Here is a 21,416-nt window from a genome sequence, read left to right on the forward strand (position 1 = left end):
GCGTGCACCTGGAGCGCCGCGGAGGCCAATGCACGCGATTGTCCGTCCACATGAACCCTAATTCCGAGTGGACACGATTCGAATGGTGAGGCCACTCCCGCGGTGGGAGAGGTCCAAGCGATGTTAAGGAGCGGAACGCGAGTAGTAAATGACGACGGCGTGGAGGAGTACGCGGTTGAAGCGGAGAGCGCCATTAAAACCGATAATCGCAGTGGTAGCGGCCAAAAAGAGTGAAATGTCGGCAGGGCTCCCCCGTCTGAATGCTCACCAACTGGGACAAAGTCTGGGACCAATCTATCCTGGTGGTCAGGGCGCAGGCGACACACAGGAGCATGGGAAGAGAAAGAAAACGACACCAGAAGACTGAGTGGAAAGCGTCATGAATTAAGATATTAAAACAACAACGGAGAGGGGAACACTCCACATCACTTCAGGAACCATGGAGGCCCAAGCCGAAGCCCCGGCAGACGCATGACACGTACCACTGCACTTCGGGATATATGAAGCGAAGGGAAGGGGGACAGGAGATATCCGGATTAGCAGCTTGGTCCAGAAGGCAACAGGCTGCCACGTGGGGAGGCGGTCGTGTAGCCCGGGCCAAGCGGAATTTGCCACGGAACCCCATGTCCGCCCATAGACAAAGTGGCGCACGCGGGGTCAAGCTTGTGTTGGGATGTAAAGCTCTCTGAAGGATTGAGCGACTGAAGTGAAGACCGGTAGGGGCAGGGGGAGGGATTGCACGGGGAATTAGTCCACATTCGGGAAAGACCTTGCAGGGGGGTAACCATAAGTACGTACATGTAATCGCTGGGGTACCCAAGAGGGGGAGAGAAGTGAGACTGTCGCCCCCCCATTCCATACTACCACACAGGGGAGGGTCCCTGTCGCGCTACGCGGCTATAAACGAAGGATTTGGTCCCTACAGGGACTGCACACAGGAGAGCGCTACGACGATGGCCACGAACCACTGCCTACACCTCCCTGACAGCAAAGTGCGCTGGCTTAGACGGACACGGCGCCGTACTCTGGATGGCATCCAGTTGATAGAGTCAGCTGTGTCCCAGTAGCCACACGCGAGAAGGAAAGGGGAAAGGGAAAGATGGTGACACAACCACGCCGAGACCCAGGTGAGCTGTCCCACCGGACCGTGCAGGCCGATCACCCACCTATGGGGTCGCGGACCTGTCCTCGAAAAGCATGCCATCTGCTGTACCGGCTCTGGCGTGATAGAGGACGTCCGGTCACAAGCAGGTGTTGCCTGCACAGCGGTACCTCTGGAGTCTGTCTAAAGCGGTAACAGTCACTCACCCCTGGACCCGTCCTTCCATCCTGACTTTGTTTAGCTACAAGGGCCCAGAGAGCTGCGACTAGGTAGCGATTCTAGCTTACACGAGAGAGTCGCCTACGAGGCTAGGCTTGCCCTGCAACAGGTCTCCGGGCACCGGCTGTCTCGAATCCTGTGGCCGGCACTCCGCAGACAGCGGGGGAAGAACAGGCAGCCACATGGGGGGATGTATAAGAGCGCTCCATACAACAGCTGTCAGAAGCTGACCTGTGGCTGACCAACCCAACAGGAGTGAGGGAAGATTCGTGTTGAATTAGACGTGATCCTTCGGCCGGTGCCACCTGTGTCCTGAGCTCCAGTTGCGGATTAGAGGCCCAGTTGCTGCGTCAGAATCTTTCTGAGTGGGCAGCTGATCAAACACTGCCCAATCGCGCCAGAATGCACTTCAGGTCGTACACCATGGTGCCTGTCACTCTGCTTTGCTGCCCCATATGCCGTAGGGTGACACGCGAGTCGCCAGGCCTAACAGGCAAAAAATCCACAACCACGGACTGTCCTACCATTGATCCAACCGGATCCGTTCCCTCACCGTCACCTGCAACGCCCTCACGTACTGAGCACGTGCACTGTGCGCCTCGGGCCCGACCAAACCCCGGTCTCCACCGAGGCCCCCCGATGGAACCTCACGGCCACGCGCACTGGCCGTGCGGTCGGGCCGGGCTGCTGCGGCGGCCGCCGAGCAGGGGGCCGGCGCAGCCAGATGGAGCCTTGATAGCCCACCAGGCGACACCAACAGACACTGTGGGCAGGCACAGAAGACATGCGCAAGGCGAGCAACCAGTGAGCTCTGCTGCCCAGAGTGCTAGCGCAATGAAACACACCGAGGTGGAGAAGCAAAAAACAAGTTATTTGGGATCCCAAATGCGGTGCCGCGGAGATGATACGCCCTCAGATCCAGCCAGCGTAAACAAGCAGGCTTGGTCCTTTGGAAGTCCATGAGATTACTTGGGCTGGCTGACTTTAGCAAGCCACACCTCCCCCCGCTCTGTCTGGCTGCATGCAGCATGCTGTGTCGCATTCACTCTTTGTCTTGCGCCCCTCCCTCTCCCTCGCTCGGCTCCTCCCCCCCTTAGCAGTGTAGGTAAGCGCCACGGGGCTTAAGTGTAAGTACTCCGTGCCGCGGCAGCTCGTGTGAGGAAGGGGCGGCGCAAGGTTATTCTGGGGGCCGTGCCGGCCGAAAGGTTAACAGCACAGTGAGTGTGCGGCGGAACCAGGGTAGAACGGGGGGCAACTGATTAAAGCGATAACGACTATTACACCAGGCCTTTTAGGTCGATTAAAGTTTAAACATGGAAGGACTCTTGTTTGCTGAGGCCTAAAACCAGGAAGGCTCCATACCCTTGTGGCCTTCCACCCTCCCGAGTTACTTAGGTTTATGCTTAGTGACACCAACAAAGAGTGTAGTTGTTTTAGCACAGTGTGTCTATACACACACAACACATGCAGCACAATGGTAAGGTGCTTTGAATATAAATCATAATTATTTTAAAAATCTCACCCTGATTAATCATCAAAACTCTAACAATTGGCAATAAAAATATTTTTCTACAAGGGTTTTTTTAAATGGAATTGCAAATAAACTCTGTATAATTAAAGACCTGAAGGTAAATATAAGTGCAATTGTAAAAGTAACTCTTCACCCCATTTCAGTAACAGATTTCCTTCACAATAAGTTTCCATTAAAAACAACTTTTTTTCTGATAAAATAAGTAGACAAAACAAAGCTTCAAATCAGTCATTTGGTACAGTCCAGGGATGGCCAATATTGGTCAGCACAGGCAACAAATATTGCTTAGTTATTTACTGAAGGCATAAACCTGCATAGTGAACTTGTCATAGCATGGTGGGGGAGGAGGCTTTTGGACAATGGCTTTCAAGATGCCAGTGTAGGCAGGGACACTTGTCAGTGAAAGTGGGATATGTTGTCTGCTAGGAGGCAGTATGGGTGCCTGTCATTTAGGAGAGGATAAGGTATTTTATTAGCTGGATGGGGGGCCCTTGTCGCTAGGAGGTGTAGGAATGTTTGGCAGCTGGGAGAGAGTTTGAGGAATAAGTCTCATTCAAAAACAGGGGTATCCTTGGGGTGAAGATATTGCCACAAGAGATGGATGGGTGGTTTTGTCACCTTGAAAGGAGGCTAGAAGCACTTGGTCATGTATGGAAAGTTCTGGAAGTTAGGAGGGTAGTCAGGGACTTTTAACTAGTGATAAGGAAGGCTAGTACAGCTGGGAAGATTGGGTTGTTTTGATTTTCAGTTAGGTGTGACTGCCTCATAGGCTTTTTTCTCTGCTCTTCAGATCACTGGCTGACCTTCCTGTTTTTCTCCTTATGACTCCACTTTTCTAACAGCAGCACCTACCTACGTTACCAAGGAACGTACAGTCCATCTGCTTCTATACCTAGGCACTGGGAAAATTCCTCCCAGTTGAATTTTTGTGGACTTTGCTAGGCAGTAGATTCTGTGGTGTTTCAGATCCCATTCACTCACTTCAGTATTTCATGCATTCTGCTTCGTGCTAGAGAGTTCAACACCGGGAGGCATAAAGGCCCATCATCCTGGCAGGTGAAGGTATTCTTGGGGATGGGAGATTACATCGGGAAAGGAGTCAGTAGATGCCAAAAATGCTGCAGACTGAGATATAGCAATCCCTGTTCTACTATATTTACAACTACTTAGTCAGCTTTGTATCCTAGGTGATAAAAAAAACACATTTAAACTAAACCAGAGTTTCTCAAACAGGGGTTACCGCTTCTGTAGGGAAAGCCCCTCGCAGGCTGGGCCGATGTCCGCAGGTCCGGCCGATTGCAGCTCCCACTGGCTGCAGATCGCTGCTCCAGGCCAATGGGAGCCGCTGCGGCCAGTAAGACCCTCAGCCCTTGCCGCTTCCAGCAGCTCCCATTGGCCCGGAGCAGCGATCCATGGCCAGTGGGAGCCACGATCAGCTGGAACTGCGGACGGGGCAGGTAAACACACTGGCCCGCCAGCGGCTTTCCCTACACAAGCGGCGACCGCTATTTGAGAAACCCTGAACTAAACCCATCAAAACCTTGCACTGATCATCTACTATTATGCAATGGGTTATAATTAGAAAGTGTTCTGAAAGATAGAGGACTACAGTATTTATTTATGTTTAAAAATAAAAAATCATTAAGCACCTAACATGATTAAATCAGTTGCCTGTGTGAACTGTCATGCAAAGCATAGTTAAATTAAATTGAAAAAAACCCTCATAATTTGAGGATCTTTTTTTAGATGTTTTAAGAGCTTTGCGTACCAAAATTAGTGTTTCATTAATTTATGGTTTGATCTTCTTCTGGTTTAAAATACTTCTTATCATTATATTTCATTGGGGACATTAACTCTTCTTTGAGAAAAAGCCATGTATGTAATTGCCTGGCGACATTAAGAATTGATATATATATACATATTTATTTTCTAGGAGCAGGAGGCTGACAAATCAGACACATCAATCTCTCAGCAACAGAGAAGTCCACAAGGTCTGAGTGACACTGGGTATTCTTTGGATGGGATATCAAGTTCACTTGGTGAAATTCCAAGTCTTCTCCCCAGTGATGAAAAAGATTTACTCAAGGAACTTTCTAAAAAAGATACTTTTTCGCAAGAAGGCAGTCCTTCAAGCCCCTCAGATCTTGCCAAGTTGGAAAGTACAGTTCTATCAATTTTGGAAGCTCAGGCAAGTACACTTGCTGAGGAAGAGTCTGGGAAGACCAAAGATCTTTATGGTATATATGGCGAACAGACAAAAGATCCACACAGAACAAAGCCTTTGCCAATGACTCCAGAACATTACAGTTCAGATGAGGAGAATCTGGAAGACATTCAAGAAGAAGATGAAGAAGGTCTTGAAGAAGATGGAAAACAAAGTGTTCCAACTCAGAAAGACTATAAGGAAAAGATGGATGCAATAGATGATATATCAACAAGAAGGCAACGCTATGATTCTGTAGAAGACAGCAGTGAGAGTGAAAATTCACCAGTCCCAAGAAGAAAAAGACAAACTAGTGTTGACTCTTCAAGTAGCGATGAGTATAAACGAGAGGACAGTCTAGGATCAGGTGATGATGAAGACTTCATTCGAAAACAGATTATAGAAATGAGTGCTGATGAAGATGCCTCAGGTTCTGAAGATGATGAATTCATTAGGAACCAGCTTAAAGAAATCAGTGTAATTGAAAGCCAAAAGAAGGAAGAAGTGAAAGTCAAAGCTAAAGGGACAGCTGGAAAACATAGAAGGATGATGCGGAAAAGTAGCACAAGCTATGATGAGGATGCTGGAAGACGTCACTCATGGCATGATGATGATGATGATGATGATGATGAAACTTTTGATGAAAGCCCAGAACCAAAATATAGGGAAACCAAAAGTCAAGACAGTGAAGAACTCACTGTAACTGGAGGAGGTGGAGGCCTTAGACGTTTCAAAACAATAGAACTCAACAGCACAATAACAAATACATATTCTGAAGAATCTGAACCACAGAAGGGTAGCTTATATTTTGATGAAGAGCCAGAGCTAGAGATGGAGAGTCTTACAGATTCACCAGAAGACAGATCTAGAGGAGAAGGATCTTCCAGTTTGCATGCCTCCGGTTTTACTCCAGGTACATCTCCCACATCTGTGTCATCTCTCGATGAAGATAGTGACAGCAGTCCTAGTCACAAAAAAATGGGAGGAGAAAGCAAACAGCAGCGCAAAGCCAGACACCGGTCACATGGTCCTCTTCTTCCCACCATTGAAGACTCTTCAGAAGAAGAGGAGCTAAGGGAGGAAGAAGAGCTGCTAAAGGAACAAGAGAAACAACGTGAATTAGAACAGCAGCAAAGAAAGAGTTCTACCAAAAAATCTAAGAAAGACAAAGATGAACTAAGAGCACAGAGAAGACGGGAACGTCCAAAGACCCCACCAAGTAATCTTTCTCCTATTGAAGATGCATCTCCAACAGAAGAGTTACGACAGGCAGCAGAAATGGAAGAGCTGCACCGATCTTCCTGTTCTGAATATTCACCAAGTATTGAGTCAGATCCTGAAGGATTTGAAATCAGCCCAGAAAAAATAATAGAAGTGCAAAAGGTTTACAAGTTGCCTACAGCTGTCTCTTTATATTCTCCAACAGATGAACAACCTGTTGGAGTCCTAAAAGAAGAAAGTAGCCAAAAAACATTAAAAAGTGCTGAAGAGGTATATGAGGAAATGATGCACAAATCCCATAAACCCAAACTATTTCAAAGTGCAAATGGAAAAGAAGTGTTTGAAAAAGACTCTTTATATGGTGGCATGTTAATAGAGGATTATATTTATGAATCTTTAGTAGAGGACACATACAATGGAACTATTGATGCTAATCTTGTAATGAGACAAGATGAAAGTAGTGAATTTATTCAGCGCAGAGGGAGAGAGAAAAAAATAAAACCTCCAGATCAGATTTATGAAGAAACTATGGAGAAAATTGTAGATCGACAGAGAGACTATTACAATGTAGAGCCTTTGCATTCAATTGTGCCTCAAGAAGACATTGTGTCTAGTTCTTACATTATACCAGAAAGTCATGAGATAGTTGTACTTGACAGTGTTGTAACTTCCACCACTGAGGAAAAGCAGTTGTTAGATGCAGATGCTGCTTATGAGGAGCTTATGAAACGACAAAGAATGCAGCTAACACCAGGCTCCAGTCCAACTCAGTCTACATCTGATTTAATTCCTGCACCAGATACAAACGTATTTATAGTTGGAGATATAGTAGATGGTGAATCTTTAGCGTCAAGTGCTCCTCTGACAGTTTCAGATACAGCTTCAGTCAGCAGCACAGTGCTTTCTATTCCAGATGTTAAAATAACTCAGCACTTTACTACAGAAGAAATAGAAGATGAATACCTAACAGATTATGCCAGAGAAGTTCAGGAAATCATTTCTCATGAAACGTCAATATTGACCTACTCTGAGGCATCAGAAAGTGCGACATCAGTTTTACCTTATGATATACCTTCTCTTACATCATCTACATCTTCAATTTGTACCACTGATAGCTCATCACCTATTACTGGAATAGATAGCACAACTGCAGGTTATGTAGACATAGCAGATGTTGTAGGTAAATTAGTACATCCTGAAGATATTGGCACAATAGTTCAAGTTCCCTTAAGTTTCACAAAAGAATATTCTGAAATAAGCACACCTTATGAACATGTTACTGTTCTCCCTAAAAAGACAGTTGTGTCCACAGATATGGCAAGTGTGGATCATGGTGTAATGTCTTTGCCTGAAGATGCTCCTTCTGTTGTCACAACTATGGCTATAAAACTGAAGCAATATACTTCTTATTCCACTACCGTTGATTTACCCAAACCAGAAAGAGAGACAGCCAAAAAAATTAAAAGTACAGCTGATGCTGGTATTGCTAAAGTACTTTCTGAGGATGTACACAAAGGAGCTGAGTTCGACATGGCAAGGATTAACTTGGCTGAGGCAGCATCTGACCTACCTCCTGTGTGTATAACATCAGAGCCAGGCCCAGTCATATCTTCTGTATCTACTACCCATGTTACTACTAAGACCAGCACTGTATCTGCATTACCATCTATTGCTTCTTCAGTTCCTACTGTAACATCCAAAGTATTCTCATTTTTTAGAAGCTCTCCTTTGGATTCTTCAACCCAATCATCTCCACCACCTCCACCCCCTCCTCCTCCACCACCTCCGCCTCCCCTACCATTACCCCCACCTACTCCGCCAAAGCCAGCTATTTATCCCAAAAAGAAGCCACATGTTCAGGCTCCAGTGACAACAGATCCTGCAGTGGCACCTTCACATACTAGTGTTGTAGCCATAGAGGCCACAGAGGAGTTAAAGAATAACGTGGCATCTGCCCCAAAAATATACATCCCGACACCACCTCCTGTGCCACCCAAGCCATCCTTAATTCCAGCAGGGCTTGTGTTCAGTCACAGGCCTGTTGAGGTAACAAAGCCTCCAATTGCTCCTAAGCCAGCAGTTCTTCAGCTCCCAACAGCTGCTCACCAGCCAGCAGAGAAACAGCCAAAACCAACAGGTTTGTCATTGAAAAGTATGACTTTGAATTTGGTCTCTTCAGCAGAGTGCAAGTTGACATCCCCGACGTCCCCTTTGTCTCCACACTCTAACAAATCTTCACCAAGGCTGACCAAACCCTCACAGGAAACCTATGTTGTTATCACATTGCCATCTGAACCTGGAACTCCCACAGAGTCTGTAACTAGTCAAGCTATTACCAGTTGGCCTTTTGGGTCATCCTCTAAGGAACAGCTTCCCCAAAATGTGCAGCCTCTGTTTACTCCATCTATGAAAGCCATGGAAATTCAAAGTATGAGAGATCACAGCATGTATGTTTCAGATGCTTTGCAAATGCTTGCCACTGTTCCTGTCACAGCACAATCAACTTTTGAAACAGTCCCTAGTTCGGTAACACAGTTAATAACAACAGAGGTGACCAAGACCACAGTGTCTGTGGTGAAAAGCTCAGTTCCCACTGTTGGTTTAGGTAGTGTCTCTATTACTATTCCTCCAGAGCCCACACAAATAGGTGAGCAACCCAGGTGTAGAGAGAATGGAAGATCCCATCTGTTTGGTGATATTATTGACCTTCGTACTTTAACTAAAATGGATAAAATGAATATTGAAATGACAGACAGCTGTATGGATCTCTCTGCTTTTCCCATGGATGTGAGAAGACAAACTATGGCAAGTGATATATGTGGGCGGCCAGTAAGTGCAGTCCAACCAGCTATCATAAATCTTAGCACTGTGTCAGCTGCAGAACCCTCTCTAGCACTAGTCTCAGAAACACTAACAATAATGACCTGCACAGCTACTGTAAGTTACACATCAAGTACAGAGAGCCTTGTAGATCTGGGGCATGCAATGACAACACCACTCCAGCTGACCATGTCAAAACATTTTGAGCCTGCATACAGAGTAACAGGCAGCCCGGCATTCTCTGCAGGTAGAGATGAAGTGCCAATAAATTTATCCCTGGGTACTTCAACACATGCAGTGTCCTGGGCTACTGCAATGCCTGTTACTGTACCTCCTGTTGGTATGACAAATGGTTGGACTGATATCTCCACATCCCAGGAGCTAATAGAGAGTGGAGCAGTTGACCTTAGCACCACAAAATCCCACAGAACTCTGGTGACAGTGGATGAAGTTACTTCAGGAGTTGTCACCAGTGTAATAGAAGAAGATGAAAAGCCTGTTGATCTGACTGCAGGGAGAAGAGCTGTTTGTTGTGATGTGGTTTATAAATTACCATTTGGCAGTAGCTGTACAGCGCAGCAGCCTCCAACCACACTGCCTGAAGATCGGTTTGGTTACAGAGATGACCATTATCAGTATGATCGCTCAGGGCCATATGGGTACAAAGGATTTGGAGGTATGAAACCATCCATGTCTGACACTAATTTATCAGAAGCCAGTCTTTTTGTGTACAAAAGCAAGAATAGCTTTGATTATCAAGTTGGGGCAACAGATGCAGCAGTAGATCTAACTTCTGGAAGAGTCTCTACAGGTCAGTATGAAACAGCAGCAGATCTTTCTTTGAAATATAATTATGGTGTTCCTCATCTCATATCAGGATAATTTTTTTTAATTTTTCCTCCTCTTATTATGTTTTCTGTTGGACAATGTGACAAATTATTATGGATTCCACATGTATTTTATTTCTTCATTTTACATATGTGTTTTGCACAGAGGTTCTGCATGTGCCTGCATGTTCAGCAATGCTTTTTTCTTTACATCTAAAGTAGATCATTAACCTGAAGATTTGCATGCAGTTCCCCACCCCTGTTTAATTCATCAAGGTGGGATGGCTTTCAGAATCCACAAAGCAGCATTCTTTTTGGGGACTGGACTATAACTCTGCCCTATAATTTCAGGTGAGGTAATGGATTACTCAAGCAAGAGCACTGGTCTTTATCCAGAGACTCGGCACGTGATTTCAGGCATCGGGATTAGTGCACCACAGTACTCCCAAGCAAGAATAGTACCGTCTCTGGGATCCCAGTACGGTGTTGAAAGTGTGTTAAGATCCTCTAATGGTGTCGTTTATTCCTCGGTTGCAACTCCGATCCCAGCCACATTTGCCATAACCACACAGCCTGGTTCTATTTTCAGTACAACTGTCAGAGATTTATCTGCTGTCCAAACAATTGACTTAGTGTCCTCATTATCAACCTTGCAACAGAATCAGCCACTTCCAAGATCATACAGTTTCTTGACAACAGTGGCAGCTGAAAAAGCCAATGCAATTACTGGCATTGATATTGACACAGGGTTGCAACCTGGCACTATAGAAACTATTACCACTGAGCCAACTGACCTGATGCCTGCTTTAACTATAGCTTCTGAAGCTTTTACAGATGTACTTGAAGATGAAGTTGCACTTCTCATTGCCCCTGAAGAAGACAAACAGCAGCAGCTTGACTTGCAGCGTGAACTGCTTGAGCTTGAGAAACTTAAGCAGCAGCGCTTTGCAGAGGAACTAGAGTGGGAACGTCAGGAAATCCAAAGGTTTAGAGAACAAGAAAAGTTAATGGTCCAAAAAAAACTTGAGGAATTGCAATCCATGAAGCACCATCTCTTATTTCAGCAAGAAGAGGAGCGACAAGCTCAGTTCTTGATGAGGCAGGAAACCTTAGCCCAGCAGCAATTACAACTTGAACAATTTCAACAACTTCAACAGCAGCTTCATCAGCAGCTGGAAGAGCAAAAAATTCGCCAGATATATCAATATAATTATGACCCTTCTGGAACTGTCTCTCCACAAACAAGCACAGACCAAGCCCTTCTGGAAGGGCAGTATGCTGCTACAGAAAATGGCCAGTTTTGGACTAGCGATGACCCAACCACCACAGCTTCCACTGTGCTAGGCATTGAAATTCCACAAAGTCAAACATGGTACACAGTTCAGTCAGATGGCATTACGCAATATATATCTAGGCCTGGTATGCTGAGCTCTGTTTCAGAAATGTCTCTTAAGGACATGGATATGAGAGAGGAGAAACAACTGAAAAAGAGGAGCTCCATGCCAAAATTGCGTGGTCAGTATGACAAGCTTGATGAGACTCTGGAAAAAGAGCCCAGTTGTTTTAAAAAAAACGTGGACAGTGGAGTACAAACTGATGATGAAGATGGTGCAGACAGAAGTTACACAAACAGGAGAAGAAGAACTAAGAAGAGCGTTGACACAAGTGTTCAGACAGATGATGAAGATCAAGATGAATGGGATCTTTCTAACAGATCAAGAAGAAAGTCTCGTCCTGGGAAATATGAGGGTACCACTGAGGTAGACAAGGCTAAGCCATTTTCCAAAGTGTCTAGCATTGCAGTTCAGACAGTGGCAGAGATCTCTGTACAGACAGAACCTGTAGGGACGATAAGAACACCTTCAATAAGGGCCAGGCTGGATGCTAAGGTTGAAATCATTAAACATATTTCAGCTCCAGAGAAGACATACAAAGGAGAAAGTTTGGGATGTCAAACAGAAACAGACTCAGATACACAGAGTCCCCAGTACTTGACAGCCACATCTCCACAGAAAGATAAAAAGCGTCCAACACCATTAGAAATAGGCTATTCATCCCATCTTCGTGCAGATTCCACACTACAGGTAGTCCCTTCCCCTCCTAAATCTCCCAAAGTTCTATATTCACCCGTTTCACCCGTTTCACCAAGCAAAATTATAGAGTCTGCCTTTGTACCCTATGAAAAATCCATCACTGATGACATCAGTCCTCAGAAGATGCTGCATGCTGATATTGCCAAGGGTCCTCCACCGAGCCCAAAATCTGCAAAGATGATGCAACGCTCTATGTCGGATCCTAAGCCCTTGAGTCCAACAGCAGAAGACACTTCCAGGTCTCAGTTTCAGTACACTGAAGGATTTGTGGTAAGAATTGTTTGTTGTTCTTTCTTTAACATCAAAACTGTGAGGTTCTTTTTGTGCAACATGGGGGATGTTTCACTCATTAACAGGATCTGTTCAAAAAAATTTTTTATATACCATGCTGAAAAAGTACCATGATCTGTCAGACGCTTGTTGCAGTGATTATTTGTTTCATTGCTTGTTTTGAAAATGAAGAGAGACTCACATTATTTTCTCAATGAGGTGTTAAAAAACACACTATGCAGATACACGAAGGTGCTGAATGCATGTGCCTTTCAATTTACCAATAACCCCAGACTTACTTCTGGCTGGTTGAACTATCCTTTTTGTCCCCATTGGAAAAGGGAAGGAGAATTTCTCCCTGGATTTCTCAATTAAGTAAGGATTCTCTTGATCTCTCAGTTTGTGCTTGTTTGATCGCTCCCCATTCCTAGAAGTCTCATATCACAGCTACCATCTTTCTGGATAAGGAGAAGTAGGTGGGTGTCACCTGTGTGTTCAGTGCTGCTTGTTAATGGCAGTGGGGGTCAATTTGAAATAAAATGAGACATTCCCACCCCAGGAAATCAGTGTATAATTTGTGGAGCATTCCCTGGGAAATGAAACATGCCACTAGCTGAGAATCAAGCCTGTATTGTTTTTATTATTTGAGAAGGAGGATTCATCATTTAGTATATTCCCAGTTGTTCAATTTGTGTGTGTGTGTTTCCTGTGATCATTTGAATGTGCTGTTGTTTAGTTGTAAAAGGCCAGTGGGAGACCTCACTCTGGTTTCTCTATTAATATTCTGTGTTTTTCATCTGTGTTTAGCTATGTTTGGATGTGTGAGTGGTTCAAGGATATGGCATGGGGTAGAATAATGAGTGTTTCTCTCCTGCTTCTATGTTTGCATGTATGTCGTGTTTTCCAATTTCAGGCTATCTACTCCCACCCTCCAGGGTCCAGATTGTGTGCAATTCCTGCACCAACATAGAGTTATAGAATTGTAGGACTGAAAGGGACTTTGACCGGGCATTTAGTACAGTCCCCTGCACTGAGGCAGGACTGAGTATAATCTAGATCTTCCCTGACAGGTGTTCGTCTAACCTGTTCTTAAAAACCTCCAATGACAGCAAATCCAAACCTCCCTAAATAATTTGTTCTGTGCTTAACTACCCTTACAGTTAGGAAGTTTTGCCTAATGTCTAATCTAACTCTCTGTTGCTGCGATTTAAGCCCATTACTTCTTGTCCTGTCCTCAGTGATTAAGAAGGACAATTTATCACCCTTTTACATACTTGAAGACTGTTATCATGTCCTTCCTTCTCCAGACTAAACAAATCCATTTGTTTTTCAATCTCTCCTCATAGGTCATATTTTCTAGATCTTTAAACATTTTAGTTGCTTTTTTCTGGACTATCTTCAATTTGTCAACATCTTTCCCGAAGTGTGGCACCCAGAACTGGACAACGTACTCTAGCTGAGGCTTTTTCAGTGCTGTGTAGAATGGAAGAATTACTTCTTGTGTATTGCTTACAACTCTTCTGTTAATTCATCCCAGAGAGAAGTTTGCCCTTTTTTGCAACAGTATTACATTGTTGACTCATATTTAGTTTATGATCCATGATAATCCCCAGATTTCTTCTGCAGAACTGCTTCCTAGGCAGTCATTTCCCATTTTGTATTTGTGCAGTTGATTATTCCTTTCTAAGTGTAGTACTTTGCATTTTTCCTGATTGAATTGCATCCTATTTATTTCAGACTATTTCTCCAGTTTGTCCAGATCATTTTGAATTATAATCCTATCCTCCAAAGCATTTGCAACCCCTCCCAGCTTGGTATCATCCGCAAACTTTATAAGTGTACTCTCTACGCCATTATCCAAATCATTCATGAAGATATTGAATAGAACCATAGCCAGGATAAATCCCATGAGATCCAGCTCAGTATACCTTTCCATCTTGACTGTAAATCACTGATAACTGTCTAAGCTCGCTTTTCTAACCAGTTGTGCACCCACCATATAGTAGGCTCCTCGAGGCTATATTTCTCTGGTTTGTTTATGAGAAGGTGATGTGAGACAGTATCAAAAGCCTTAGTGAAGTTAAGATATATCACATCTACTTAAATCACATCCATGTTGACTTTTATTTATCACCTTCTTTTCTTCTAGATGCTTACAAATTGATTTGTTCTGTTATCTTTCCGGGTGCCAAGGTTAAGCTGACTGGTCTATAATTCCCTGGGTTGTCCTTATTTCCCATTTTTATGGCTAGGTACTATATTAGCATTTTTCCAATCCTCTTGGATCTTTCTTGTCCTCCATGAATTCTCAGAGATCATCACTAATGTCTCAGAGAGCTCTTCAACTGGTTCTTTAAGTCTTCTAGGATATATTTCATCACATCCTGCTCACTTGAAGAATCTAACTTGTGTAAGTAATTCTTAACTTGTTCTTTTCCTATTTAAGCCTTAGAACCTACCCCATTTACACTGATGTTAACTATGTTAGTAATCCAATCACTGCTAACTGTTTTGGTGAAAACTGAAACAAAGAAGGCATTTAAGACTTCAGCCATTGCTATGTTTTCTGTTATTGTCTTGTCGTCCTCATTGAGTAACAGGCCTACCATGTCCTTGGTCTTCTCTTGCTTCTGTATTTGTAAAATGTGTTTCGTGTTACCCTTTATATCCCTAGTCAGTTTAATCTTTTTTTTTTTTGCCTTAGCCTTCCTGATTTTGTCCCTACATGCTTGTGGTGGTGGTGGTGTTTTTATATATTCATCCTTCATAATTTGACCTAATTTCCACTTTTGCATGGCTGTTGTGGTTTTTTTTGTTTGTTTTTTTTAATTTCAGGTCATTGAAGATCTCCCGGTTAAGCCAGGGTCATCACTTATCATGTTTCCATGCAGGTGTAACAATAACACAATAATAAAGTGTTCCCTGTGCACTCCCTGAAGGACTCTGAAAAGGGGGAAGAAAAGTGGTGTGCTCATGGCACTGCCTCCCTTTTTATCCACCTACCCAACCCTCCTTCCCCCACGTTGTCTCCTGAAGTGGGACCAGGATGCTGTGGGGAGCAAAGAAAGGAGAAGATTGCACTTCTCCTATAGGCTTGGAGCAGGTCCTGGAAGGACAGTGCATTTCTGGAGCTCATGGGACAGGACACCCCCAACTCACAGCTGCAGTTTAATTAAGCCATAATCTAGCTCTGAATTGTCAGAGGATTATTCTTTCGTTATTATGGATGCTGTGCTGCCTACTGTCCTGTGCTGGGGAGAGTGGCTCTTGTCCTTCCCTTCACATCTGTCCTCAATCTGTCTTGTATCACATTCAAACATCACCTTTAAGCTCCTCCCTCCTCCAACATGATCTTGAATAAGCACTGTTGGCTCCTTATACACGTGCTTTCCATCTCCGCTTTTGTCTTGTTAGTTGCCCCTAGTTATATGAGGGTGTTTTATTACATTTTGTTTTTATTGCATGTTGTGCTCCTCTCCAAGCATCTCCACGGAGTGGGAAGCTGTAGAAATTGCATTGTATTATTAACAGAGGCTGCACAGCAGAATGTTGCATATTCTAATCGCAGCAGGCTTTGGATAGTGTCCTTAATAGGAATGCTTAGATTAAGCTAATAGGGAATACTGAGAAATATTATTGAGTATGCAATACTAGGCACACTTATTTCTGTAAATAGATACAATTGGCATTGATTTATCAGTTTGTATAAAGAGGAATGTGGTCTTATGCACTTCATAAAAAGTTGTGTGTAACCTGAATAATGAAGTTTGTCTCTAAAAGGGTCTTAAATATTAGAGTTTGAAAATATACAGTATGAATTAATGGATATGGAGTATGTTATTTTTAATTAATATTTATCATGTCTATTACTTTAGTGCCTAGATGCCAATTGAGAATGGGGCCCCATTGTGCTAGGCAATATATATAAGCAGCCATATGGAAGTAGACAGTCCCTGCCCTAAAGAGCTTACAGTCTAAATAGACCTGGCATACACAGGGTGGGACAAGGGTAGAACACACCAGCAGAGTGAACAATGTGATGATGCCAAACATCATGTTAGTTCCATGTTATTTTATTTTATTTTGTTACTTAAGTCCCTTTGGTGGGGTTATGTTAGGTGGAGATTAGCAAGATGAAAGGGGTAGCAGAATTGGAGCAGCAGCCAATCAGCACAGGGGAGAGAATGTCCAGAGTGAAAACTGCAGAAAGCGACCTGATGACATCATCAGTATCTGAATGTCCCTGCTTAAGCAGCTTCTGCAGCTACTCTTTCAGCTTCAGTCTTTGGCTGGCTCCTCCCTGCAGTTCATTTCCCCAAGCCCATGTGGCTGGAAGTAGGGGGTTAGATGCTGATACCTCCAGAGAGGGCATCTTCCTTGCACAATTTTGGATCCAGGGGATGCTGGGGAGGAGGAGTGGCCCTGGCTGTTCGTGATATAAATGATACACTAGGCATAGTTTGGTTCAAGAAAGCCTAGACAAATATAAACTCCACTGGAGCTGAGCTGATTGATACCAGCTGAGGATCTAGCCCTAGGGTTCTAACATCTCAGAAGCACAGGGAGGAATTATTGTTTTCCCAATGCTTCTTTCATTGATATAAAAACTGTAGTTATCTTTCATACTCAAAGGGCCCTCCTGCAAGTTAGCATACACATATTGCCACAGTTCCTTAGCTGCCAGTTTGTGTTATAAAAGCTTTTATAGATCTGGACTAACATGGCTACCCCTCTGATACTTGACACCATGCAAGTCTGTGTTATGTTATGCTAACGTATCATGGACCCCGCTGCACTTGGACTTAAGTATTGCACCACTTCAAGTTTATCCTAATTTAGACATGCAAGCTGCTTGTAGCAGAAACTTTTTGGGGACCTGGGCAATGTTTTTGTTCTGTGTTTGTACAGCACCTAGCACAGTGGGGATCTTGTCCATGACTAGGGTCTTAGGTGCTGTGATAATGCAAAAATAATAACTAATAATAAATGCACAAAGCAGTGTTGTGGGAGGGGTACTCAGAGAATGGCCATATTTAAAACAGGGTACAGGAGGAGGGAGTCAGAGTCGTCTCTCAAAACACCTTAGTTCAGAGAATTTATATGCACAACAAAACTTGGTCTGAGTCCTGATGTGCAGAAGGGAAAACGGCAGAGCTAAAAGCAAAATCAGGAGATGGTAAATTAGAAGTTACCTTTCATTGCATTCTGCAAGTTACATGTGTGTGTCTGTCTGTGGGTGTGTCTACACTGCAAAAAAAAACCCATGGCAGTGAGTCTCAGAGTCTGGGTTGACTAACTCGAGCTTATGTTACATGGCTCAAAACAGCAGTGTAGACATTCTGCTTGGACTGGAGCTCGAGTTCTGAAACCTGGTGAGGGGAATGGGTCTCAGAACTCCAGCTTCAGCCTGACTGGGAACATTCATACTGCTATTTTTAGCCTCATAGCATGAGCCCGAGTCAGAGACTCACTGCCACAGGTTTTTTTTTGTAGTGTAGACATATCCTGTGGCTAGTCATTGAACAGGTTTATATGGGTGCTCTCTTTAAAGTCTGGTTTGCCAAAACTGTCTCTCTGTAGGCCACACGATATGTGTTTCAGACTGAGATGTCGTCAGTAGTGGGAACAGACTATACCTATGCAAAAGGCTTTTACACTGAAACCAAAACAAGCAAAAAGGAGTCTCTCCATCATTTAGGTTTTGCAGCAGTTTATTTCCTGACATTTAGCTTTAGCGGAACACATGTTTCCTAATAGAACATTATCTTGTTTTTGCAAATATCTTTTTTCACCTGCTGGAAAAAAATATGTTAAAGTAACTACATGACTAAGGTAGTGCTATAATCCAAGAGTCATGTGTGGCCCTTGCGGCTCTAAAATTTGGCCCTCAAAAAATAGTAATTGGAGATATACCTATCTCCTAGAACTGGAAGGGACCTTGAAAGGTCCCTGAGTCTAGCCTGCTGCCTTCACTAGCAGGACCAAGTACTGATTTTTGCCCCAGATCCCTAAGCAGCCCCCTCAAGGATTGAACTCACAACCCTGGGTTTAGCAAGCCAGTGCTCAAACCACCAAGCTATCCTGTCATAAGTACATAGGTAAGGGTTAATTTTCTTTTACCTGTAAAGGGTGAACAAAGGGGGAACCAAACACTTGACCAGAGGACCAATCAGAGACCTGGATTTTTTTTAAAGTCTGGGGGAAACTCGTGATGGCTGGGTCTTTTTGTTTTTCGGCTCGGTGAGTAAACAAGTTTTCTTCTAACTCCATCTTCTTTAAAATGTCTACTATCAAGTGTAAGTACAAAGGAAAACAAAGTAATAGGCTGTTATTGTACTTTGTTTTAGTAATTCATGTGTGGGATTTTGCTGACTGGTTTAATTGGGGTACTTGTTTAAATCAGACTGTTATTCTATTTTCTTATAACGATCCCGTGTATTGAGTTCTATAGTCAGAGTAATTTAGTAGTTTATCATGTAAGTTTTCTTGTATTTTATAACGTTTTCTTTTTTAAACTTGTGGGAGTTTCTTTTCCTGTGAGGCAAAGGGGAAGAGGAATTTCTGTTGCCTGGAGCTGTCTACCATCTGTGTGACAGGCTAGGGGAGGGGAGCCCATGCTCTGGTGTTACTTTCCTATTGTCCCAGGGCGGGGAAAGAGTTAGGGGAAAGAAGAGAGAGAGAAATCAGCTCTGTTCCCTGGTGCTTAGGCTTGTCTGCTTTGAGAGACAGAGACAATTTCTTGTATTGTGATGTAAAGAGATGCATCATCCTCAGGTTGCTCAGAGCGGAACAACGGAGAGAGAGGAGAAGGGAGGATCATTCCTTTGCCTGGTAAACTCATACTGTCGTGGATCTTGGGGGTCCTCCCAGGGAAAGTTGGGGAGGCCAGAGAGGGGGTCCCCCCAAGAAATTTGGGGAACCCAGGCTGATAGTAGCCTCAATACTATCTGGTGGCAGCGAAATAAGATCCAAGCTGGGTATAAGTAAGCACCCAGTAAGCACCCAGATTTTGTACGCTAAGCTCCAGATCTGGGACGGACGTTTACCACATATCCTTCTCCCCAAAGCTGAAGAAGTTAATCTGGATTTCGTTATTAAGAAAATGTGATTTCTGAGCAACTTTTAAACTGGAGTGTTTGAATCATACAGCATCTCTGACTGCCTCCTAGTTTCCCCAGGAGTCCCAGATGTAAAATGCAGACCTGCTGGGCATCTGTTGTCCTTTCCCTGCAGCATAGGCTCAGCAGTACCCATGCTGACCACCTCCCTCATCACATAAGAGGGAGGAGAGTAGCTCTGATTGCTCCATTGCTTGCTTCCCTGCTGGCTGTGAGAGCCTAAATGAGCATTCTGCAAAGAATGGCTCCACTCCTCTGCATAGCCAGGTACAAAGAGAAGAAGTTGAGAACCAGCAACCAGTTACAGCTCTCCTTGAATCTCACTTCAGCCCTATCATCCACCCAGGCCCCGGTCCCAAGACAGGCTAAACCAGCCTCCCCATGGATCACACATCAGTTGGGAATATCTGGAGCACAGTGCAATCTGCCTACTTCCACTTTCCAACCCTTACATGCTCCCTATAGAGAATGAGACACTTCCAGTTCTCATGGATGCACAGACTTTAAGGCCAGAAGGGACCATCATGATCATCTAGTCTGACCTTCTGCACAATGCAGGCTACAGAATCTCACCCATCCACTCCTGTAAGAGACCCATAACCTCTGGTTGAGTTACTGAGGTCCTCAAATCATGATTTAAAGACTTAAGGTTACAGAGAATCTACCATTTACACTCATTCAAACCTGCAAGTGACCCATGCTGCAGAGAAAGGCAAACATGCCTCCCTCACCCTGCCCCCAGGATCTCTGCCAATCTGACTTGGGGGCAAGACCCACCAGCCAGACACCCAAGAAAGAATTCTCAGTAATAACTCAGAGGCCTCCACATCTAGAGTCCCATCATCAACTGTTGGAGATATTTGCTGCTAGCAGTTGCATATCTCATCATAACTTGATAAACTTATCAAGCTCAGTCTTGAAACTAGTTAGGTTTATTGACACCAGTGCTCCACTTGGAAGGCTGTTCCAGAACTTCACTCTTCTGATGGTTAGAAACTTTCATCTAATTTGTTGATGGCCAGTTTATATCCATTTGTTCTTATGTCTTGTAATGAGGCCCTTCTCTTGCCCTCACGCAAATCAGCCAGAGACCTTCTTTAACTGCAATCACCAGTACTTTTTTATTAACAATATCAGCTCCCACCACCACCTATTTACAGGCGGTTGTAAACCAGCAACCGGAGGGGGACAGCTAGATTTTCTAGCCAGCAGGGATGCATAGACTGTAGCTCCTCCCATTCCTTGCTCTTCCTGCCAGCTTTATATAGCCCCTAGCTAATAAGGCTTGCAGGTGCTTCTGTTCCACAAATTAGGCATGCCATACCCAGCCAGCCCCAATTAATACTTCTTAACTGGAGCTGGGCTAAGAGGGGCCTGCCTCAGGGCCTCCTGGCTAGCACCCTGTTACATGTCTACATTGCTTAACTATAGATTTTTAGGTCAGAAGGGACCATTATTGTCATTAATTTGACCTCTTGCATAATAGAAGCCACAGAAATTAGCAAAGGATTCCTGCATCATTTCCATAACTGTTCCCTTTGCAATGCAGAATAGAACAGAGTATCTGCCCCCCAAATAATTGATAATGGCCGCTTTAATACCTTTGAAATAATACATTTGGCCCTAAGGAGAAGTGATGTGTTACCTTGAAATGCTGTGATATGAGTTGTAAGTATGTTTAGTGAAATTGTATGATAGGGTATAATGTTAGCTGAACCCCAAAAGAACACAAGCACAGAGGCTTGGACTGCTGTATGGTATCTCCACCTGGACTACTCATTTGGAGGGTAGAGGGTGTTGAATTTGATGGGTCATCAGCTGGCTTCTGAGGGGACAGGGAGCAGGGTCAGAGGGAATCAGAGAACTACACTGTGATCAGGAAGGGATGCACTGATGGGCACTTATAAGACTAAGCTTTCCCTAGCAGAGTAAGAAGTAGAAGAGATACTGAAAGCTACTGTTGTGTAGACCCCCTGAGGTTCTGTCTGTCTGTCTTGTGCAGGGGTCTCTCC

The 21,416-nt window shown here is 44.1% G+C and overlaps 1 protein-coding gene across 1 annotated transcript in view; it reads left to right on the forward strand.

The window, feature by feature from the left end:
- The window catches only part of PCLO (piccolo presynaptic cytomatrix protein), a 612,599-nt gene that overhangs the window by 278,200 nt on the left and 312,983 nt on the right, over window positions 1–21,416 (forward strand). Inside the window, exons 5-6 of the mRNA XM_075064425.1 lie at window positions 4,786–9,907; window positions 10,275–12,286. Of these exons, the coding sequence (XP_074920526.1) occupies window positions 4,786–9,907; window positions 10,275–12,286 (7,134 nt within the window). The remainder of the gene's footprint in view (window positions 1–4,785; window positions 9,908–10,274; window positions 12,287–21,416) is intronic.

Source organism: Chelonoidis abingdonii, chromosome 1 (assembly GCF_003597395.2).
Source record: "Chelonoidis abingdonii isolate Lonesome George chromosome 1, CheloAbing_2.0, whole genome shotgun sequence".
Taxonomy (NCBI): Eukaryota; Metazoa; Chordata; order Testudines; family Testudinidae; genus Chelonoidis; species Chelonoidis abingdonii.